At 37.0% G+C, this 24,700-nt stretch overlaps 1 protein-coding gene and 1 long non-coding RNA gene across 3 annotated transcripts; one reads left to right on the forward strand and one right to left on the reverse strand.

Annotated features, from left to right (window-relative positions):
- Positions 1 to 392: 392 nt before the first annotated feature.
- Positions 393 to 19,663, reverse strand: LOC132117368 (CCR4-NOT transcription complex subunit 6-like). Of its 2 annotated transcripts, none has more exons than XM_059526626.1 (12): positions 19,517 to 19,663; positions 17,965 to 18,086; positions 16,045 to 16,231; positions 14,285 to 14,370; positions 12,628 to 12,729; positions 11,159 to 11,227; positions 8,628 to 8,785; positions 8,318 to 8,472; positions 8,053 to 8,207; positions 5,768 to 6,001; positions 5,485 to 5,687; positions 393 to 4,269 (listed from the first exon to the last, which is right to left on the reverse strand). In XM_059526626.1, exons 2-12 carry the CDS (start codon positions 18,074 to 18,076, stop codon positions 4,057 to 4,059), a joined length of 1,674 nt encoding a protein of 557 aa, XP_059382609.1. In that variant the 5' UTR covers positions 18,077 to 18,086; positions 19,517 to 19,663; the 3' UTR covers positions 393 to 4,056. The 2 variants fall into 2 exon arrangements, with proteins under 2 accessions (XP_059382609.1, XP_059382608.1); XM_059526625.1 differs by lacking the exon at positions 19,517 to 19,663 and adding an exon at positions 18,484 to 18,897.
- On the forward strand, positions 19,072 to 23,410 carry LOC132117370 (uncharacterized). Its single transcript, XR_009425746.1, has 4 exons — positions 19,072 to 19,186; positions 20,650 to 20,726; positions 22,871 to 23,083; positions 23,346 to 23,410. It is a non-coding gene; the product is annotated as an uncharacterized LOC132117370 (long non-coding RNA).
- Positions 23,411 to 24,700: the final 1,290 nt, after the last annotated feature.

Genomic DNA, 24,700 nt, shown 5'->3' on the forward strand with positions numbered 1-24,700 from the left:
AGACAAAAAGAGCAGTCTGGGGACAAAGTTAGTTAAGAAAAAGTTGAAGCATGTAATTTTACCATCTTATCTCCTGCAGAGACATTTGTAGGTTGATTTACCTTAAAATTGTGCAAACAACAATGACCGCGTACTACCAATATATTGTCATTTGTGCATCCAGGCAGACATAGCAATTGAAGCTCAACCAATGACATGGGTTTGGGGGCGTAGCTATCCGTTTTATTCAAACAATGGTAGACCTGCAGTTAAAATGGGCTGTTAAAAAATACGTTTATAACTTTTGTGGGACACTGAAGAAATCAACTTCTGTAGCCTACATGTGTATTAACATTTTGAAAAAAAAAAAAAAAAAAAAAAAAAAACTAAGAATGAACACAGAACACCAAGACTGAAACAGATATAGAATTTATTTAACCATGAGTAGGAAAAAAAAAATACATAGGTGTAAAGGAAACAAGCTGACCCTGTTATAAACACATCAATACTTAGAGAAACAAGAGAACTGGAGAAACGGTGAAATCCAAAAACCCCTTGTTTACCATTAGGTTTTTATCCCCAACACTTAATATTGAATTAAAAACAGCTGCCATTAATTTTTTATTTTTACATCTATGTTCTTTTCCCATACATATATATGGGAATATATATATTTTTGTTTTTACATTGTGCAAGTGTTATGCTGGTATTCCATAAATGGTAAACAAGAGTTGGTCCAGTGCATTATATAGTGACATTACCTAAATACTTATTGACTCTCAGCTGATTCAACCACAATCCTGACCATTGAACTACTACCCCTACTGACAGAGAAAAGTCGACTATGAAACAGGAAAAGGAAAAGAAAAGAATTTCTATGGTAAAGCCTGAAACATCTGCTCAAGTGGATCTGAAAAGGAGGGGTGACATGGCTGCGAGTCATTATTGCCAAGTTGAGCATGTTTACATGATTAGCATTACGCTGTTTTTGCTTGTCGTGCAAAAGACACCACCTGAAACCATTATCTTTGACCCAAAGGAAACAAATGCCTCTAAACAACGATATGGCAATGGCAACAACATCTAAACATGCACAATTTATTAGAAGTGAGTTTTTCAGAGGTCAGTGACACTAAAGAGTGCACAGAACACAAAGGAGAACAAGAACACTTGCTAATATAAAAGACGTCTTTTCATCTCATCTACCTTTAACCTTACTTTTTGTCTGGAGATCAATAGCAAGAAAACCCCTAACGAAAGTAGGGAAAACAGGAGAGAGAGAGAGAGAGAGAAATAAGTGTCTGCAATGCTTACCACAACTCAAACGTATTTGTACGCTTTAAACAAACTGGCTCTCAAATGAGGTGAAACGCCACAAAGCTCAGGGTCAAAGTTGAAATTGTTTGGTGACAAAATGACAGCTTTATTTCTCTGTGAGACTCTACGATTTCATTGACGCATTTGTTTTTTCTCAAAAGTATTTCGAAGTGAAGGTTAGCAACAATATAAATCTATAATTCAGTGTGCCAACATTTTTACAAAAAAATTTTGGTTTTGAGTATTACAAAACAAAAGCAAAATGACAAACTATTAGATATAATACACACATCAACACAATTCATTTCAAAGAAAGGAAACATGATACATTATTTATTCACACTTTACAAAAATCTTTTTACTACAACACCATCAGCAATCCAATATAACCAGACAAGTTGCTTTCAATTAAAAACAACCAGAAGAAAAACAAAACTGACTGAGATAATGTGAAGAATAAAAAAGGGACACCAAAAGGGGAACTATAAGATGGTCCTCCCCAGTTCATCTATTTACTCTTGCTTAATAAAAGTCATTAAAATTGACCTCTGCCTCATGGCAAAAGTATGTTTTCATTTAAAAAAAAAAAAAAAGCAAGTGAGTAGCTGCACCAGTGATCTACAATAAGTGCTTGTCAATCCATATGATTTTTAAAACATGACAAACTCAAGAGGGATGGGGAAAACAATTTGGCTTCGCGAGCACGCGGCAATAAACGATGATGCCACCGTAGATGAAGTTAAAAATCAGACCGCGCTACAGTAACAGTACTCTGGCCTTGCGTTTAGAGCAGAAAACAGACAAAAAAAAACAAAACACCATGTTTTCATCAGGTCAGAGAACAGGCTTTACAGTAGTAAATCGAGCTTTACACTTGGCCTTGTGGCAGAATGCATTAGATGGCACGACACTAGGAGATAACCGTGATCTAGCAGGAAGTGTAATACAGAACGAGATCCAAACAAAGAGAAACGCACAAGCAAAATATACGGTTAAAGAGAATTGCCTGAGTCGAGAGGGAGGAAGTGGCAGTAAATAGAGAATTTAAACGAGAATAAAAAAAAACAAAAAAAACATGGAGACCAATAGGATTTCTCCAAATCACGATTGGCACAGCAGAAACACTCACTTGACTTTGTAGACACCCCAAAATATCAGAAGATTAAGATACTTGATAGAGAATACAAACAAAAACAAAACAGAAATGAGGATATTGTATAAATATGGTGAAGATGTACAGAGAGATTGAGGCTGTTCAGGTGTTCACTGATAGCACTGGCAGTGCGCTTCGAGAAACGAATCAGTGAAGCACAATGTCATATGTTCTTGAATATCAAAGCCGGTAACGGGACCACATCACCAGATATCTGTCTCAGTGGAATTATACCTCCAAAATAATTAATGAAAAGAGAGAAGAAAAAAAAAAAAAAAAAAAAAAGTGCGCACTGGGTAAAAACGGGAACCTGGACAAGTGCAACTTTATACAGCAGAAACCACAAAAAAAAAAAAAAAACACGCTGGTCTTTTTTGAATGTTCATTAGGATCTAAAACGCATAGGAATTTAGCTTGCATTTACAATACAATCATTTTTCATCCAAATCTTAAAAGTGTACGTACAAAAAAATAAAATTAAAATTGCAGTAGATCAGGACTTTTGCTTGTATACAATCATGTAGAAACAAAAAAAAAAAAAAAAAAAGAAAAGAAAGAGAGAACCTGGAGTCTTGGCTGGGCTAGGCGTCTACTGGTCACACTGAGTTTAATTTATCGGTCTATGAGTGGGATGTGCTCGTCTTTGCCTGTTCTAGCATATTTCCTGCCAAACTTCCTCAGGTGCAAAGGCTTCCTGCATACGCTAACACAAAGCTGGCCATTCCAGATGATTTCTCTTCGCTGAAACCCTTTCTCAGCTGCACGCACCAGATCAGTGGGCACCTCAGTTCAATGAGGGCTCTATGGCACATGAAGCTAGACAACTCCATAAGTCGGCCATTTTGGCTCTTGAAATGTTGCTTTCTTAAAAGCAGGAATAAAAAAGGTGCAATTACACTGGCATCCAATGGATTTAATTACAAGAGAGGACAAGGCCCGCTAGGTGGTGATGGCGGGCCATGCAAACCCATCACTAGAGAACAGCTCGAGCATCCGTGGAGAGGCCTCAGCACCACTGAGTGCAAATGTAAGAGTTCGGCCAGCTCTCTTTACACGTTAAAAGCCCTTTTTTAAGGGTTGCTCCTGGAGATCGGACTATCTGACCCAAGCTGGTGAAATTCGTTTTTTATTTTTTATTCATCAAATTCAGCTGCTTGCTCTAAACTGGCTTCATAGTAGCATGATCCAAATTATGCATTTCATGATAACCTGCTTTATCTGGACTCCCTGCATGCGTTTCAAAGATATTGCCATTCAGTTATTAGTTATTTATCTATAAAAAAAAAAGCTTTTTTTTCTGTTTTAGGTAAAACTTACATGATCACTCAGGGCCCTTAGGGGTTTGAAAAAAAAAAAAAGGAAAGAATGTTAATTGTGCCCAGAAACGGAGGGTAGAAAAGGAAAAACAAAAAAAGAAAAAAAAAGTGAGGGAGGTGGTAGAGATAAGACTGAAAAATCTAAGACTTAAAATCTGTGGGAATAAAAGTTTGCCACACTCCATCTCCTCTTAATGGATTCTGATTTATACACAACAGACCTTGCCTCATTCTCGCTCCACTATGAGAGAGAAAGGCAGGGGCCGGAGCTCCCTCTGCTGGCTCTGAGAACTACCTGCGACCAGGCAGATGAATGCCGTTGACAGCAGGCAGATAGGGCAGGAGCAGCTCCAGTTGTGCAAACAGGGAGAAGTGATCAGAGGGGATGTGGGGATGGGGGCAGCCAGTGACATTGTTCTCGTGAAGCCAGTGGGGGTCCAAGGGACCCAGCACACCCAGCACATTAAGCAAAGGTGTAGAGTAGAAGATGTAGTCAATGATGCCCTGAAAAAACAAACACAACCTTACAACTGTGCCATTGATGGTTTGACACCAAGATAAAACATGCTACAAACAATTAAAAGCTTCTATTATTATTATACATTTCAAAAGTGTTACAATACATTTGTACATTTTGTGATTTTTATTTTGAGGATAAAAATGTTTAAAAATAAGGTTATGGTGAATGACAGTTTTAACATTAAACTTCTTGAAACTAGCTTGTTGGGTTGGGGTGTACTGCTGCACAAATTTCCCCCCGGCCTTCAAGACCGGCCTTTATTTGTCCATGTTGACAACGCCCCCGGCCACTATAAGAGGCCCAGCATTTATGAGGAATTACGGTATTTATTACTTTCCACCGCACCCCTGTTCTCGACAGGCAGCACCTTGGTTGGGAAACACTGGGTTAGACTACTGCGTGAGCACATTTAGAGTTGTGATTTACTCTCTTAAAATACATTTCAAATTCCCCCAAAAGTTCAAGATAAGGGGGCTTATATACCCCCGTATGGCTTTTATATACATTTATATCATTTGATATAGTTAAAGCTACAGTCCGTAAGTTTTGCCTCTGTCACCATCTCTCTGGAGACCTGCAAATGCAGTTATCTGCACAATGATATTTTCATCAGAACAAGTAACAAGCCTGCCATGTTGGTTCTGACCAACTGAGGAAAGCAGCATTACAATAAATTGCAATAAATCTTATTTAGTCACCTGTAGGATCCTCACTACTAACCGGGAAAATGTATTCGTTTACAGATGCGGCAACACACTTGAATTTCATACTTAAATATCACACATAATAATCAGTACGATTCCAGATGTGATGAACGGTCCAATAAACAAGTTAATATTAATTGACTTTCATTTTAGGCACAAGTTCCTGTTTTTGTTCTGTTTCCTCAACGAAAATGGTTTAAAACAAATGACTCCCTATAATAGAGTGTTTTGCTGCCACCTACTGATGATTTTAGGTTAATATTCAATTTTTTATGTAGTAAAATATAAACCAGGGTAGACATGGTGTAATAATGGTTTTGCTTGGTTTCACAGAGATAATCATTGCCCGGGTGGCATATGTGTGGGGCGGAGCTATCAAAATAGAGACAAGAACCTTTTGGGGCAGGGGAATGTTTGTTTTGGCTTACCCTGCCTTTAACAGCTAAAACAGATGTATACAAGCATTGCATTAAAAAAAAAAAAAAAAAATCAAACCTTAAAGTCAAATGTGTAGTTGGTGTAAGGCATCAGGCCATTCTCATAGGCACTCTTCAGCTTGAAGCCGTGCGTGATCCTGGTGCTGGAGGTGCCGTTCTTGCCATTGCAGTTAAAGTTGGTCAAGCTGTCAATATATCGCAGCTCTTTGAAGTCCTTGTGGGTGCTGTCCACACCACCTGTGCTCAGGTACTCCACCACACCTGTGCGAGCATGGAGAAAACCCATCAACAATAAAGAATAAAAGACCAGTCTCTAAACACTATGGTTATGGCACACTTACCCGAGTCAGGTAGAGAGTTGAGGTCAGCACACAGGACGAGAGGGATGGCATTGGTTTCCCCTGAGATGGAGGAGAGCTTGAGACTGCGAGTGGCTTTATCCACAATGTTCTTCACTTCAGACAGAAACATCATGGTCTGGACAAGCTTAACATCCGAGTACTCTGGGTCCCAGTGCATGTGAGCATTGGCCACAAGGAGGAGCTGTTTCTCCATGCCATGCAGAGGCTTTCCAGCTATAAAGCAGAGAGAAACTGCTTAGATATTGCTTTGAGACTTAATCTCAGCCCAGTGTTATGTTGGTATCAATAAAACTGAATTCAAACACTTACTGAACTGAAAATAAATCAAAATTGAAATGACTCAAGTTGAATAATGACACTACTGTCTTCAGTTGAGCTGCTTATTACTGAACTCATTTGGAATGAATGACCTTTACACACTTACTAAACTTGACCAACACTGAACTGACTGGAGCTGGAGAATGACACTATTGTCTTACAGCTGCTTTATAGCATTTTGGATTTGCATCTCTTTTTTTTTTTGCATCACTGATTCTGTTACTTTCCTGTTGAATACTGTGAAGCTCCACTGAATTTATCTCCACTTAAAAAAAAAAAAAAAAAAAAGTACTATAAAAGTAAATGTGACCGCCATTGAGACACTTATGGTCTTTGAGTTAGAGTTAGTAAATTTTAGCAATTTTGAAGCATTTGACATTTTTTGTAAACGCCAATATGGTTTCATTTTTACTTCAGTTTTAATTTTAGTACAAGGTAAACTAAATGAAAATGGCAACTTGATGAAATGGTTTAATACTCCATTTCAGTTCATTTGTTTTATTTTACATTTCATAAAATGTCTCTATGGTTTTAGTTAAGAATAAAAAGGTACAGAATTGTAATATTTTTTGTGACACTTTGAAAAATAGATATCTGCTAGAATTACACTAAACAGGTTTATTAAATTAGTGATTTTAAATTTAATATTCCTTAAATATGATTGGCTGAGCCTCGTTCAAAGCATTTGAATAACTCCATAAACATCTGCGACTTCATTAAATTAGTATTAATAAATTAAACATGCTTTCCACTGCTTGGCAATCATTTTGCTAAATGTTGCTGAAAAATTAGTGATTGGCAGAAGAGTTATTTAACAAAACCTTTTTTTTTTTTACCAATATTTTCAGGTATAAGTGTGAATAGTTAAATATCTATATACTCAGGGGTGCACATAAGTGGTCCATAGGTGCGACCAAAATAAAAGATACGTTATATAAATGTTCTGACACATTTGCGTACCAACATTGTTGACAGCTGTTAATACACAATTATCATTTTAGATCACAAACTGTACTATATAAGTTTTATTTTCAATCTGACAGCATAAATCTAGGCTTTGCCATCTCGTTTTCAAAGCACAAAGCAAAAAGGTGACATTCATCAACTGACGCTCTTTAATCAGCAGCGGCAAATCCGGAAGCGCATATACTTACATGCCGGCAACCCGCCAAAATAAAAGCCTGCCGATTTTAAGTTTGAATATGATGAAAACGCTTTTATTTATTTATTTACTTTTATCCAAAGTGACTTAAAATTGGGGAAATACATAAAGCGATTCTTCTTAAAGAGGCAAACAAAGAATACATTTAAGTTTACTATAAAATAAATGTATTTGTATTTAATACTAGGACTGCCTTTTATTTGTAATAATATTAAATCACACACACTATTATTTAGTTTTACTAAGATTTTATTTAAAAAAATATAAATAGTGCAATAATATTATAACTTATGAATTCATTTTTTTTAGTTATATTTAATGGGTCACACTACATGCAGTGTGAGGACCAAACCAAATCTCCAGGTTCTCTTATGAGAACCAGGCTGAAAAAATTGTTCACCCCGTACATACTTGAGTAATTTTCTGTTTTCAGTTCATCATAAAGACTTTCGCACCCTTTTAGTTCCCGAACTAAATGTACAGTACTAAAGTACTGGGATGATTTTGCGTAAACCATTTCCAGATACCATTTAAAGGGTTGCATTCGCACCGACCGTGTACTACAACGTGACGTCAGCTGGTCGACAGCGATGTCATTTGGGAGCGGCGTTCAACAACATTAACAACAGGAGGATGGAGGACACTGAACAGAGCTACGTTTTTGTTGTGTCTAGCAGGTTTCAAAATAATGGACATGGAATGTGCGGTGCGAAAGGCCCTATACAGATTTAGTCTGAAGTCACATCTACCAATTGCAAAAAGAAAGGGGGAAAATAAAACAGACCAGACTGTTCCATAATCTCTTTCCGCAGCTCTAGTAGTACAGCAACTCCGATGTTGTCCTTTGTCATCACCCTGTTCAACATGGCCTCTGAACCTTCTGAATTTGCCATAGCCAGCTGGTTGAACTCCACTGTGTGTTTCTGCACCAGACTGAACCTGCTCGACAGAATCAGTGAGGTCAGGACACATGGAAACACCATATGCTAGAACAACTCTTGTTCAAACCACTAATCTTAAGACTTGCAGTCTGCTTATGGGAGACTCACTTTTCTGTTTTATAGAAGACTGCGCAGCCATCCACATGTTTGCGGTCAGATTCAGACATGGTCCTGGCTCGGGACTTTGGACTGAAGAATCCTTCATAACCTTGTTCCTTCAGCTCCACCAGGAAGTAGTTGTAGTACTGCTCCGTTTCCACTTCCTATTGGGCACAAAAGAGGTAGATTTTTAGACTGGGTGTAAATGAGACATCACATACAGTAATTGAACAGTTTGAGTCACTGGTTAATACTGCAACATTTGAAATACCTTGAAAGCACAGTTCTACATCTAGAGTTATGTGAACGGCTGACAAACCTGTAGGCTGATAATATCCGCACTGCAGCCGAGAATCTCCTGCATGATGGACTTCTTCCTGTAGTCCCAGTTGAGGGCCCAGGAGGGACAGTAGCCATAGAGCTGGCGTGTGGCGTACTTGTCACACAGCACATTGTAGCACATTACAGAGAAAAGTGCTAAAGTGTGAAGAGAGTAAGCAAGACTTCAGTAACGCTGACATAACTTTTTTTTTTTACAAAGACATTCAATATTTAAACAGTATTATTATAAAATGTATCTTTCGTGCATCTTTAAAGTGTCATGAAAACCCTCTGTTCCAGCACTGGCTTTACACACCTTAGACCTGAAAAAGACTTTAGAAATGGGCGTGGAAAAATGGGAGTGTAGAGGATGGGAAGAGGGCAAAAAACCCCATCAATAAAATCACAAACTTACAATACACTCATCATACAGACCAACGAATATTAAGCACCCCAACACTGCATGTTTTGCATGTCTCCTTAAACACACCAGATTCAGGTCATTAGCTCATTAGTAGAGATTCCAAGACCTGAAACTGGTGTGTCTGAGAAAGGAGACGTGCAAAATGTGCAGTGTTGGGGTGCCTCCAGGACCAAAGACTATGGTTAAAATCGTGGTATTTTCATGCGCGCGCCACATGTTACATATTAAATTGTTACAAACATGTTTACAGAGGTGAGCTGACAGCGCAGAAGCCCTTCCATGAGTTTTCAATTCTGCGCTGCAAGACAACCTCATGCATAATACAGCACAGTGTTTGGATCATAAGACTTCATTCTTATGAATAATACTAGGGATGCACCAGTTTTTGCTTAAAATACGCGATCTGCAATTGGCCGGTTTTTGGTCTTTTTTCGGCCGATTTTTCCGGAAGTGCGCCCGCGTGCACAGACTACATTGTAATCATTTACTCTCATGTCATTTGTGTGGAAGTATTTCAAAATCTGTGCGCAGGACACGGGCAGCAATTCAGCACTGGAATTGCAGAGCTACATGTCTGAGGCACAGATAGCAGGCAGCGAACGGCCTACTGCACAAATAAGAGCCCCTTTCCTGCGCTCACTGAAGCTGCGAGAGTGTACTGTACCTGTCCGTGCCCTGCACAAGCAGAGATAGCGAAGGGATGTTCAGTTCAACTTCTCGCATGTTGGATGAGAAACAAAACAGACTAAACTGATTTTTTTTTTTTTTTTTTTTTTTTTAAGTAGAACTTGCATACACGTTTGAAAAACCAGAACTAAAGTTTCATTCATCCAAATAAAACATTGTAAGGTAATGATTCACATCTATTAAACTTGAGCCAGTATTAGTGTGAATAGTTGGCTAAAGTAAAAAAAAAAAAGTGAATCATTACCCTATTTTTTTGGACCAATGAAACACTTTTGCATCTTTATTCGCACCAACATTTGATTTTAACATTTTGGAAGAAATTTATATAGCACACTATTATTTAGTCTCACTGGTAAAGACTATTTAAAACCAAATTTAAAAACTAAAAAAAAAAATACTGAATGCGGATTAAAAAACATCTTATTGATTGTGTGTTGATTGTGTTGTTTGGATTGTAGAACTATGCAGTTATTGCCTTTAATTTCACATGGTTACAGTTAATGTTTTTATTTAAGGCCAGTTCTATGTAGTTTCAACCCAATTCAAAAACAAAAGCTAAATGTTGATGTCTGTACCATCTATGTTTGTATTGAATGTAGGCTACTTATGTTATGGTTTATAATACCAAATAAACATCTTGTTTATGCATACTATTTTCTTGTTTGTTCCATAAAAAAAAAAAAAAAAAAAAAAAAAAAATAGGAAACCGGTTTCGGCCATGAAATGCAACCCATTCACGTTAAGATCTCAAAAATGTGTTTGAGGGTTTTATGACACTTTAAGGAAATCATATAATTTGGCAGTCTTCACCACAAACCACCAAAATAAACATTAAAAAAAAAAAACCTATTTTCCTGCTTATAGTTTTAAAAAAGTTCCATTAAGAACTCGTGCTGACTACAGTTTGATAAATTCTCAAATCAAGATTTATATTTAATTCAAATGGAACATGGGAAAAAAAGGGGAAGAATTTCAAAGGGCTTTAGTCAGTTATAAATTCAAATGATTCGATATGCTTTTTGATGCTTAAACCATTACATCAGAAAACCATGAACTGGAATAAATAAAAAGGTTACTTAGAGCTCTAGATCTGAAGCAAACCAAACTCAAATGGCTAAAACACCATATCAAGAATCTCACATGTGCTAAAGTATATTACAGACACAGTGCCTGCAAACTATGTCTAATCAAATCTCAGCCAAATCAAAACATAACCTTAAATCACAAATTCAGCATTTTTGATTAATTGTGCAGCCCTAGGTCTCTCATGAAGTAAAATTGCCTCTAAATGAGGAAATCTTGCACTTTATTATTAGAAAAGACTCTAAATAGCTGCACCTGGGTAAAAGAGAAGTGAGAGTAAATGGTGCAGTGATGGCCTGTGTGAGACAATGTGAACTGAAGTGAAAGTGTCTCACCTGCTGGCCGTGTTCTGTCGTGCTCCTGCAGTGGTATCCATGAGCGTGGTGGTGGATGTTCTATAGGTACTATGATAAAGAAAAAAATAAATCATACACTCAGTGAGTGAACTGTTCAGTTAAAACTGAGCAATGACTCAGTGGAAACGGTCTGAACGCTGCATTGCATGCAAGAACATAGTAATTACCCCCACAGTAATTCAAGAAAATCAAAAGAAAATGTTCAGACAACAATAACGAATATTTTAGTAATCGAGTATACTACCAAAAATTCCATCGATTAATCGAGTAATCAGAAAATGTGTTTTTGCTTAAAGTGCAATATTAATTATGCAAGAGAAAATAAGACTCCTGGGTCTCTTAAATTGAAAAAAAAGTTTCCTTTTTATTTTTTAAATGCATAGAATGCAATGCATACATCAAAAATAAACAATTACCCATTGTTTCTCTGTCTGTACTTGTACTGTGAACAATGACAATAAAGTTGACAGATGAATTAAGTGCATTTAAGTGACATTCAGTTGGGGTTTTAAATGAAGCATTTTCTGAGATGCACATTAAACACATAAAACATTAAATTATCTTTAATTATTGAAAATTAACAACTTTTTGGTAAACAAAGGGGATTTACTATTAAAAATATAACATGGAAGAAATGTTGTGTGATTAAACCTTAAAAAAAAAAAAGTTTGATTTTTTTTTTTTTTAGTAGTAGGCTATGTACATTCTGCTGAACAGTCTTTAACCGGACTTTTATTTTGACGGGTTGATGTACCTTTACAGTTCTGTGTATGTGATGTGACGCTAGTTTTACTCAAATCAAACGGTCAAATGATCATGAAGTGACTGTCAGAGCAGTTCTGGAGATGTTGTTCATGCGTTCACGTCTTATTTTTTAAATAGACTGTTCCGGCTTAATATTTACAGATAGTCCATAGTCCATATCGTGATTTAATGTAAGTGCAATGACCTATTTTTGATTAATTCATTCAAAATTTAGCAAATTCCGTGTCATTCCGCGTTAAACTGTAAATTCAGTTTTTATGACTGGATTTCGCGATTCCCTCCGTATTTTCTGCATCGCGGAAATCATAGGGCCCTAGTTGTGGTATGCTAGCTCTATCTTGCAATGGACACACGCCACGACGTTCTCTTTACGTTTTCCCTCAAATCAAAACACTGCTGACTCCTTGCAGTATGCGATTTCGGACGCAGCGCTTGTGTCTCCTTCCGCTTTGTGGGTGACGTAAACGCGTTGTGTCACATTAAAAAAAATCTTTGCGAAAGAAGCTGACGTGAGATTTAAAATAAATTAAAAGAGGCTTCGCGGCAGAGGATTTTGCCACGATCATTTTTTGATCACTCGAGGAATCGTTTCAGCCCTAATCTGTTCTAAAGAGCATGTACAAGAATAGAAGCTTTTAAGTGCTTGCCACTAAAGCGGGGCAGCTGTACAAGGGTTGACTCACCACGTTTGGTGCCTGCGAGATTGTCCAGCAGGTAGTTAAGGAGCCGACGTGTCCCATCAGGCTCTTGGTAGAGGTTCAAGACTTCTTGTGCAAGTGGGTTTCCTATAGGACACAACCAAACATGAAACATGCCATGTGTAATTACAGAACCAGTACAAAGTAGGGCTGCCCCCTTATAGTGGACTAATCATAAGTCGACCAAAATTGTATTAGTCGCAGAAAAAAGAAAATTCCATGGGCGGAGTCACACAGTCCGTGACAGTCGTAACAGATCATTAACAGCTAGTCTTAATACAGTACTTAATCGACGGGCAGGACATCCATATGCTTGACTATTATTCAACGACTTCTCATATATTGCTTATCTGAAATATGAAAGTATCAGCAACTTTACATGGCCGCTCAATCTAATGTTAACCTAGAGAAACGTGCGCGGTTCAAGTGTGTGTGGGGCGTGTGGAAGCTGAACAGTAGAGCACACTGCAGGACAGATGGAGGCGCCGGTGCGCTCTCCCTTCAAATACTGCTCATACAGATAAGAATACATCTTTCAAATATGTATAGACTCCACATTTATTTGCACTCAAAACACTGTGCTTTTGTAAAATAATGAAAGCAAACATAATACGCTTTCTGCTGTCTCGGTCTGTGAACTTGAGCGCGAAACCGTGAATGCCTTACAGGCAAAAACGCATCTACAGTATAGAATGTGAAATGCCTACTTTCAAATAAACCAATTCAAATGGAAAAAAAATTCTCAGATTACGTAATCTGTATGAAACATCCACTATTGCGACTTAATCTCTTAATCCGAAAACAAAGTATAAATATTAAAATGTTAATGCAGTCTCCTTACTGTTTTTCCCTGACATTCATAATCTTCTGCTGGTGCGGTGTGGCAAGCTTTGTGTATATTTGAGAGCTTATTAGACTTTGCAGGCAATTAAAGGCTCATTATAATGATTTAAATGGTTTATTAAAAAAACGTGCGATTAGTCAACTTCTGCTTCAAATGAATGACTACAAGTCGACCAATGAAAATACTAAATCAAGGGCAGCCCTAGTACATAGATCATTGCAAAATTACAATTTACATCTGGATTTCTAAAAAAATGCCATGATTTAATTGTGAATCCAAGAGGGAAAAATAAAAAACTCTTTAATTGTAGAAATTAACATTTCACCAAACAAAAAGATAACGAATAACTTGTAAAGATCTGATTACTTTACAAAAAAACAACAACATTTAAATCTCAAAATATTACTACATCACTATATGAAAAAAAAAGACTTAAAATGCCAGCACTGCAATTCCAGTCTAAAAGTGACAGCTTATATTGCAACAGTAGAATGAGCCAAATAAAAATCTAAAATTAAGGAATGGTATTAAATGCAAGTTACTTCAAAGCAAAAATGTATAAACAATTAACTAGGCCCACATGGAATCCACACCTGGAGAAAAGCTCTGCACACTTTAGATATTTTGACCAATTTGATTATGATTTTCTGCTACTAATAAATGTAGTAAATTCAGGTTAGTTTACCACCTTTTACTATTTCTAAATCCTAAAACCAGCACAGAAAAGGCAAATACTTTCATAAAGTCCATCTGGGCTTGCAAAACTAAACTTTTACGGGTTATAAAAGGAAGTAGTACCTTTCAAACCCAACGTTTGTAACTGAAAGAGTTTTCCAAGCTCAAAAGGCAGAACTCGTAACTGGTTGTTATTTAAAAGCAGTTCCCTGTGAAACAAACAGACAAAAATTTGCATACCATAAAAACAGTGATAATCACACAGCAATAAGCACAAAAATAAACAGGGATCAAATATTGCATGAAAAACCAACTACTATCTAAAACTGAACATCCTCAACCAGCCTTTGAGCCCCCATGCTGCACAAAACCTATAGTAGCCTGGTGCATTTCAGCAGCTGGATGAAATCCCAACCACTTTCAAAAGGTACCTAACACTGTAGCATTTCAGCTGCACTCAGAACGTGATTTATAACCCTCCCAAGCAGCAGTAATCACACTACCAGAGAAGTGGCAACATTTCAACCTGGGACAAATGAAATTGATTCAGAGCAAACCACTGTGTCACCCACATACAAGAATGGTGGTGTTATCAGAGCACAGCCCCTGGAGACAAACATCACTCCTGAAGAATATAGGACCTAATTAAAGCCTGGAGGCTAATGCCACATTTCCACTGAAATTACCCGGAACAACTGTACCAGGAACTTAGTTCCCCAGGAACTATCCCCCCGCCCCAGACCTGTTGCTTTCTGCGTTTCCACCACGGTCTAAAGTACCGGGAAGATTAGGCAAATAAGTCTGGTGACTCAAGTCTGCGCGCATTTCTCAATACAAAGTAAACAAATTTTGGAATTGCATCCTCGGTAGTTCGGACTTTGTACATTCGACTCAGAAGTGTGATGTCCACAATGACACAAATCCGGTAATTCTGCAAACAGCAGCTTACTTGATAACATCAGCCAGCTCGCCTTGGCTACTGCAATTTTCCTCACTGTATATTTACAATAAAACAAAATACGATATCAAATATCACTGCCTCCTTTCGTTTTCATTAAAACATAATAGCCGCAAAAATTTACTTAGTTCAGGTAAATGTGTATATATACAGCCATTACAATGAAAAAATATTATATCAACTACTTTATTTTAATTTTAACATATAGATAAATTGAATACAGACCAAAGATTACCTGTTAGATTTACCCAAAACGAATGATATTTTATGTTTAACCACTAAAGAGACATCAAAGCCAGCGGCACACAACAGAAGGTCTAGCCGAGGGGAGGCTGCTCTCGGCGGACACATGAGGACTGAGCTCCCGCTGATCGCGTGGAGCTCACCGTCTCCGAAATCGGCAAAACATTTTTAAATAAGCACTTTCTTTATAAATAAACAGCAAATTTGAGTTTAAAACAACTACATTCTCGCCTGAAATACTTTAAAAATGACATTTCATGACAATAACAGTAATATTTTTGAAAATGATTGGAATAAATGGTGGTCGAAATCACAAAGCTGCGTGAACTCAACCAATCAGCATGTTTAGCGCCCAAGTCCTGCCCCTGAAAGTTCCGGAACTTTTAAAAAGTACTACCTCACCAGCAGGGACTTTCTGAGGGGCATTTTTTTTTTTAATGCGGAACTTTATTTAGATCCTGGTTCCTGGAAACACACCGAGTACCAGCCCAAAGTCCCTAGCTCCTGAGTAAAGTTCAAGCAGTGGAAACACTGCTATAATGACTTGTAAAAGCAAGTATGGGGTTAAAGTATCTGCAAGCTACCACAATAATCTCATCCATCTGCCTTACAAAAAATCTATATGGTGGTTTCAACCCGTGCAATTTATAGTGTGCAAATAAACAGAAAATTAGCTTCTTACCTGAGATTAACCAAGTTGCCTAGCTCGGCGGGCAGGCTCCTGATCTTATTGGACGAGAGGTCCAGGTACACCAAGTTGTGTAGTTTGGCAATGTCGGGCGGGATTCGTGAAAGTGAGTTATCACTGATGTGAAGAGCAGTGAGGTGGGTAAGGGACCATAATGATGAACTTAAACTCCTCACTTTTCCTGCAAAGAAAAGACAGCATGAACAGTAAGTTAAATGTGTAAGCACACACGCAAATATAAATAAAAACCCTTTAACGGGACTTAAGTCAACATACTAAAATGTTGAAAACATGAAATAGCATTTGCTAATTTTACTTCAGCAAAATGTATGTATTTTCTAGGTAAACTGAAAAGGACAGGGCAAAAAAAAAAAGAAAAAAAAAAAAAAAAAAAAAAGGGCAATTCCCGGAGTTCAGTCTCAAGAAGATCAACATCCCAAATAAATCTTTTTAAATTCTAGGGCTGCAACTTCTGATTATTTAATTTATTAATCGCATAAAAGCTCAAATTGAATTACTCTATTTGGAGGACAACATTAGGCAGGATGTGGAATATGTAAAGTATAAATTGAAGGCTATGAAAACAATATTTAATGCATCCTTGTAGGCTATGCTACAGATTCCTCTCCCGCGGTCTCTTGGGATAGAAAACTGTCCGTACGATGCACACTTCAGTATCTGGGCTGAAGCAGAAGGAACCAGGGTTGCCAGGTTTTCAAAGCAAAACCCTGCCCAGTTGCTACTGGAAACTAGCCCTATCACTTTTTTTTTAGCGGGATAAAATAGACGTTTCTCTGGCGCCGTTCCCCTAATAAAAGTCACATTTCAGTCAGAATTATAGCACCCCTTTTCTGATGTGCTCTGTCAGTTTGACGCACATGCTGGTGCTTGTTCAATGAAGTCTATGAAGTTTCACAGACTCGCTCCCTGTGAAGAACCTTTATGAAAAACGAACACTTCTAGGATTTTCTAACACTTACAGATAAGAATGTAACCATAAAAAGTTGAGCGCTTATGAAAACATTTCTAAACATTAAAAAGCATAATACAAAGCAACTGCCTTTTCCCGCAAGAGCTCAGCCTGGGTCCTGCATTTCAGTTTTGTCTATAAAATGTACGATTTTCTTCCGTAATGACCAATGGGATGTGCATAGCTTTAAGATTTGACTGAATCAAAATTCAAACTCATAGATTTTAACTTGATTTACTGTAGTCCTAAAAAACTAATGTATTATCAACATTATATGGCATTATTGCATTAACTATTGTAAAGACTAAAAATGTAACACTGACTACAACAACGGTGTAAACTGGAAAAAGCTTTTTGCCTACAGCTTAACATCATATTCCAACAATGTCACCTAAGCCAAAACCAAAACCAGTTACAGGTGAAGCAAATTACTACATTTTGATTAATTAGTATTAACATTTTCCATTGGAATAACAAGCACTGAAAGTCACGGTGAAACAATCAACACCACTTTTCTTCCATATTGTGACAAATATCCAAGTGTAATGGGAAAAAAAATGTAGGACAGTTGTTTCTATTCATCAGCTGTTGTTTGGATTTAGAGATGCGGGCATCACGCTCAAGTGGAGGCAGGTCAACGTGATCTTGTGGGGATGGGTTTAAACACACTAAGTGATGATTGGAGAATTCCTGTATGCGTCACCAGAAAGAAGTCTGGCATTTTCACTGGAATTTCCAGTTATGCTTAAAAACAATAAAGTAAAAAAAAAAAAAAAAAAAAAAAAAAAAAAAAGAGGGAAGAGCACAGATAAATCATTTAAATCTATAACATGCATTTTGAAAATAAAGTGAATTTTCCATGTCATGCCAACTTTAAACACACTGAGTGCATTCTGTTTTGAGTTCACTAACATGTTGACCCCATCTGAGACCCCGAATATTACCAACAATCTCCAGCTCTGCCCAATATGACTTCTTCCCATTGGCCGCCTCCTCACTGGACATTATAGTGTACATCCGCCTCGGGTCAGGCGGGTCATACTTTTCCTTGGGCATCCCTGTAATACTGAAACAAAGGACAATCACTTTAACTAGAACACTGTTACGGGAAATGTACAGCACATGCACTTTAAACACACAGGAAGTGGTTCTATATGACAGGAAACAGATTGGGTGCAAAGACCAGGTGAGATACCTAGGAAAAAAAGACATTGAAAACACTCAGAGAGTGAGAACACACAAAAGCAATTCCAGAATCAATAGCTGTTGGGATTTTTCCATTACGCTTATGACAAAGAGACACTCGCGCGTAGTTCAACGTCACCACGCTCCTCAAATTTACATTAAACTGCTTTCAGTTAAAACAAACCGTAAGAGTTTAAACCCGTAAATGACAAATTAGCACTCGATAAAGCGGAAAGGCAAAAGATGACAAATGGTGATAAAGTTTTGTAAGAAATTACCAAGTAGTGGTAGCAAGCTTCCAGCGTTCTCGAGTAGCTGGCATTTTAGGCGAAGGGCGACTCACTCGAACTAAATTTCCTTTAAAACCACTTCTTCATTTGTTAGTTATGGCACAAACAAAGTCGGGTAATATTACTAGTAATTCCAAGAAACAAAGGTGCAGCTGAGGTCCTTGCAAACTGCACTCCAAATAAACACGGAGTCAGTATATTTCCATTTACATAACTGTAGTGATTATCGCTAACTAATCAGCCAGGACCAGATGCGGTTAATTTTTTAGTCTTTCATCATCGCTGTGCAACGGAACCCAAACAAAAACATCACCACCTCGTGTTTGTTAAGCAGAGCCACGATACAGAGCTAGGATTGCTCAGTTAGCTGTGCGAGACAAATTCACTGAGAAATCGGCAAGTTGTCTTAATGAGTCAATTAAGAACAAGTAATTAGGAAATTAATTTGCTTTAGATCGTAATATGTATTTACCACAGATTTGCTGTCTAACTGCTGAAGGGAATTAGTTTGATCGGACCCCCAAACAATGTGACCGTTAAACGTTGCCTCTCTATATAACTTTGGATTTAACGTTACTTTGAAAGTTTATTTGTGCGATGTTAATCGCCTGGAACTATCAGAAGTAATCCATAAAGTTTTATGATGTTAAGAAATATATAGAAGAAACCTTGTGGTGCTAACTTAGCCTATGTAGCTTCTCTATGGACACAGCAGGCTGCTTACATAACCAACAACATAGATCTCAACATTCAGTGAAATTTATCCATCTATCATAGATTTTAAAGCGCCCACGCACGCAGCGAATACAAATCAAAGGATACCAATCTTATTGAGCCATCATTTCCTCTCTGTTCAGATTGAGCAAATTACCTCATAAGCTAACTAGCTAAAAGCGATTATACATTTACGAAACTAGACCAACATCAAAAGCACCGCAAAGCAATATGAAAGAAAACATATTCCGTTGTTCGCATACCATTAGATACATTTGGAAATGCCTCAAATCCGTGTTAAGTTTACCTGTAAGCTCATACCAGTTCACAAAGACGAATGCGCGTTTCTTTTGTTTCTGATCCGCTGCTCTTTCTCACTGATGGCAAACAAGCATCATGGCGGCCGTGAGAGTTTCAGGGCTCGATAAGAAGCGCCCTTCTCATTGGCTGCTCATAAACCTAGCAATCTGATTGGTTCTTCTGTGCGCTCGACGCCTCAACACTGTTTACGCCAGCGAGGCAGGCCGCAAATGGGAGTCACAAAAATAGGTCAATTTTGCGGATGTCGACGAGTCGAGTAAAACAAAGATGCAGTTTTTTTTAAATAAACGCGCTATAGATCATTATGCGATGATAACAGCAATGACAATTGATGAACTGCATTTAAGAAACACTTGGGAGGCGTGTTTTTGTTGTAAACACTTTAAAAATTAAAAATGAATTTATATGGCGACTAATACACAGATTGTCCTGCTTTGCTTTTTATTGCTTCGACGTTTCTTTAAACGTGAAAATCAAACCACATACAAAATACGTGGATCACTTCATTTGTATTACTTATTTGAGGTCCATCACTTTCCAAAAGATTATATCAACCACATGGGATAATGATATGTGGGTATCGAAATGTTTTTTTGGTGTCGAAATATACCATTAATAAGTCTTTAAAGGCTTTCATGTTTCCAAGAAAATAAAATGAAATGTAGTATAATTAAAATGCGTTTATGAGCTGCAGTGCATTTGGCTGGCCAATGGATGGCGTCATAGAGCTGTACATTCACACATTTGGGCTCTGTTCAAAACGGAATACTACCTTTCCTTTCTTTTCTGTTGCTGGAAAAAAACACTTGTATGGATGCTACATTGTTGTCACATGGCCTCATGTTGTATATTTTATTCAGTGAGTGGCACGTACAGTAAGTAGCCTGGTTTTGTGTGCAAGTCTCTTGACATTTGCAGATGATGAGTAAAGAAACAGATGTTAAAACCCTTGGCCAATATTATTCCATTCATCATACTTGATAAAGAAGGTTAATCTGAGCACATGGCATTGTAGGATCCAATACTTCAAACATTATAGTTCACCCCAAAATTAAAATATGCTAAAAAGGATTTCACCCTTAGACTTTCCAAGGTGTTAATAAGTTTGTTCTTCAACAGATTTGGGGACACTTGCTTTTATCAGCTGTTTGGACTCTCATTATAACGACACCCATCCACTGCAAAGGGATCCACTGGTGAGCAAGTAATATAATAGAAATTTTCTCCAAATATGTTCCGATGAAGAAAAAAACTCGTCTACATCCTGAATGACCTGGGGAGTAAAAGATTTTCAGCACATTTTCTTTTGTTGTTGTTTCTTTAAGGTCTGTGTAAGTAGCTCACCTAGCTACATGGATACAGAACATTCGCATAACTTATCTTTAGGCTTTGGATCATGGTATAATAGTGAAATTACAGTTTATTTGATGTTTTTATGATATTTTATTATAATAAGCTGTGATGCATGTTGGATTGTTTTCATATTTTCATAAATTATAATCTTAACATATGCTGAGAAAAATAACTTAAAATATCTGTAATTTTTTTATTCATAAACCACAAGCATATAAACGACAATTCAATAAAAATGACATATTGATAATAAATTTACTACATGTAATACAACCCGAGTAATAAGGAACATGAGGTATATTTTTGTGCCTTATCAAACACAGGCCTTACTGACTGATAAAAACGGATGAAAATCATGTATAGGATGTGTGCTAATGAATTTACACAATATCTAACCCAATTCACCACTGCATGATATGTAGAAGAAATACAGCGTTTTCAATAATCTGTGCTTGAAATGTGGGATGTAAAGATTTGGTGACAACACTGAAACTGTCAAGCGATAATCCTGCCACAAGCACAAACACACTCCCACCCGCTGAGGGCTAAATATAGTTTCATCCCTGACGTCTTCCACATCATGATGCACGTAACAAGGGCTAAACCTCTCATGATAGAACATCAATAGGTCTGAGAGCTTCAACATTTTGTTATTAATCACTTACACCCATGTCGTTCCAAACCCGTAAAAGCTTTGTTTGTCTTTGGTACACAATTTAAGACATTTTGGATGAAAACCGGGAGGCTTGTGACTGTCCCATTAACTGCCAAGTAAAATACAATGTCGAGGTCCAGAAAAGTATGAAAGACATTGTCAGAATAGTCCATCTGCCATCAGTGGTTCAACCGTAAAATTTTGAAGCGACAAGAATAATTTTTATACGCAAAGAAAACAAAAATAATGACTTTATTCAACAATTTGTCTCCTCTGTGTCTCTCCACATCACGGTAGCCATATTAGAAAATATCCACTGAACGCAAACTGCACCCCAAAATTTTCATTTTGGGGTGGAGTATCCCTTTAAAGATAACGAAGAACATAAAAAACAAAAGGAATAAGCAGGAATTATGCCATTTTTTGTCTGAAAGTCTAATTTCCACCACATTTCAATCCCCATAACCCCAGCTCCTTTGTCTTGCTAAGAGTCATTACAAAGCTAGCATGTAATGCACTCTAAATACACACAATTAAACAATGTTTTCACGCTCTTTGCATAATTTGACAAAATTATCGCTTGATTGGAAATATACAGTAATTTCCTTCAAGTGATATTAACCTTGGGTTTCCTTTGTTTTCTTCACACATCACATGTCTCACATTTCATCTCAAGCACTTCACTGACATGCTTGTCTCCTTGGTAACCAATACACTATAAAAAAATTAATCAGTGTGATGAAATGCGGAAATTATAAAGCAATTATCATTGCATTTATGTATTTTAAATAGGGTATTACGCATTTACACAATACATTTTGGTATGGATCTTATTTGCTGTACTCAGATTGATTAGATTTATAGCAGTGCACATGTAAAAATTTTAACCAGCATCCTCATTTAGCAGCGTACACATTGAAATCTGACAGATGCTTTTGCCGCATTCACTTATCGGAGAATTGCAAGGGTTGCGCTTGTCAAATGTTCTATCATCTTGTGTTTCTCAATCATCTCGCTCCCACTTCCGCTGACTGTGCAGATGTGTGCCAGAAAGCTCTCCAATGCAGTGACTTAACGCTTAATGCCAAAAGCTATTGAATGGCTTTCAATAGCATGCAAGTGTCAGCATTATTAGCGCTTTCAAGAAATCGAATGCCTAGGGTTATATAAATCAAACACTTGATAATTATCTCAGCACAGTAGGAAAGCAGTCTGTAATGTCATTATTTTCCATCTCTAATGAGTAAGAACTGAAGGCCAAGGGAAAAAAGAAAGGTTATTTGAGAATGTTGTTTGCTCAAGTAAATGTTTTTTCTTTTTGCCTTCTCTCAGTTTCTCTTTTAAAACAAAGAAGCCGGATGTGTAAGTCAAATGCGAAGAAAGGAACCGCCTGTGGATCTGAATCATGAACAGAGAGGGCCCTGGGGTATCCCTTCAAGCTGCATGGGAATTTGTCACAGGGGCCACGTTTCGACCGTTGACATGAAGCTGTGACAGCCCTGATCATCCAGATTTTCTTTTCTGCATCTCATTTAATAATTCAAGGTAAACAGGCTTGTTGTTTTTTCCTTTGTTGTGTCTCCCTGTTCAATTCTCACACTCACACCCCCACATTCTCTCCTCCGGTGAGCAGGGGTTTAAAAAAAACAGTATTTGAGATGATTTATAGATCTTTGCTTTGACTTGGATAAAAGAAATAAAGACAGTGATAAATCCCAACAGTACTTCAAGGGTTGACAATTAACGCAGATGAACAACTAAATCATGGTTTGATTTATATTTGTTTTATTTTTTCTCCCCTTTGAAGCTTTAAGTAAGGAGCCTCACTAGCTCAAGGTGAAAAACCAAAGGATGTTGGAGCAGAAACCAGTTCAAGGCAGTGTTTTTTAGCAATTTGAAGCCAGAGCATTTGCCCTAAATGAGCCATAAAGAGAGAACAGTTGATTACCTAGCAAACACCTAGTGTGAGTTCATTGCTCACATTAGTAATAAAGAATTCAGAGCATCACACAGAGCCTTCTCATGTGCTTTAGTGAGCTACCTGCAAAGGCAATATTCATAGGTCTTACATTATCTTAATTATACATATATTTTGTAGAACATTTCTGAGAAATTGTTAGAAATGTGTGTGTGTGGACCTACATGAGGATGATGACAGAATTTTCTTTTCTTGGTTTAACATTTCCTTTAACCCTAAGCCTACTTTATCATGATCGAAATGCAAATCTCTAAAGGCCTCTAAATTAAAACTTTGCTGAAAAACCTACAATCTACTGCATTTTGGTGTCTGATTGATAGTTTACTATTTTTGCCAAGTAAATGGCCTTTTGGTATAATTGAAAAAAAAAAATTAGCTGTGAAATATTTACTGATTTTTATAAATTAAAATTAAAATATTTTATATTGTTAGTATTTAAAGTATTTAAAGATAAAGACTAATGGGACTGACTCATCTTAGGTTTACTTGATTATTTATCTTTTTTTTTTTTTAAAGAAATTTATCAAATATGACCAAACAGGCTTTTGAGGAATATTTATGTGTAAATCTCTGAATCATTATTACATTATATGTTTTACCCCCCACAATAAAACTAAGCATTAAATATAAAACATGAGTATAAACATTTCAATATCATCTTAAGGATAGACAATTTCACCTTACTTTAAGCCATATAAATATCAGCATCTGCATCAAATTGCATAATTTTTCTCAGTTTAGGCCTCTGAATAAACTTTTAAAAAGGTGTTCCCCTTCTCAAAGCTCCATTCTCTCTCTCTCTCTCTCTCTCTCTCTCTCTCTCTCTCTCTCTCTCTCTCTCTCTCTCTCTCTCTCTCTCTCTCTCTATATATATATATATATATATATATATATACATATATATGCAAAATTCATAACTTCATAACTTTTCAATAAACCGCTCTATTCTGGTGGGGAAATCTGACTGTTGTTTCATTTCTTATGTCAGGCTTTATGGTATTAAGATATTTTATTGTAGACTAATTCAAAGGCATTGTGACATGTTCAGTGACAAAATAATAATAATTATCCCAAGACGGTATAAAAGTGAAGAGTAATGCTGACTAGAAATATACTTACTGAAATATACACAATTGCTGATTATTTTTATGCTTACCAATAGTGTGCAGTTAGATTGGAAAGAT

Source organism: Carassius carassius, chromosome 36 (assembly GCF_963082965.1).
Source record: "Carassius carassius chromosome 36, fCarCar2.1, whole genome shotgun sequence".
Taxonomy (NCBI): Eukaryota; Metazoa; Chordata; class Actinopteri; order Cypriniformes; family Cyprinidae; genus Carassius; species Carassius carassius.

Bases quoted from the DNA above. Each gene is read 5' to 3' on its own strand.
- LOC132117368 (XM_059526625.1), bottom strand. From the start codon at position 18,527: ATGCCAGCTACTCGAGAACGCTGGAAGCTTGCTACCACTACTTG. The intron at 16,232-17,964 runs GTAATATTCGGG...TTTTCTTTGCAG, and splicing joins GGCAGAGCTGGAGATTGTTG to GAAAAGTGAGGAGTTTAAGT. The intron at 14,371-16,044 runs GTAAGAAGCTAA...TTTGTTTCACAG, and splicing joins GGCAACTTGGTTAATCTCAG to GGAACTGCTTTTAAATAACA.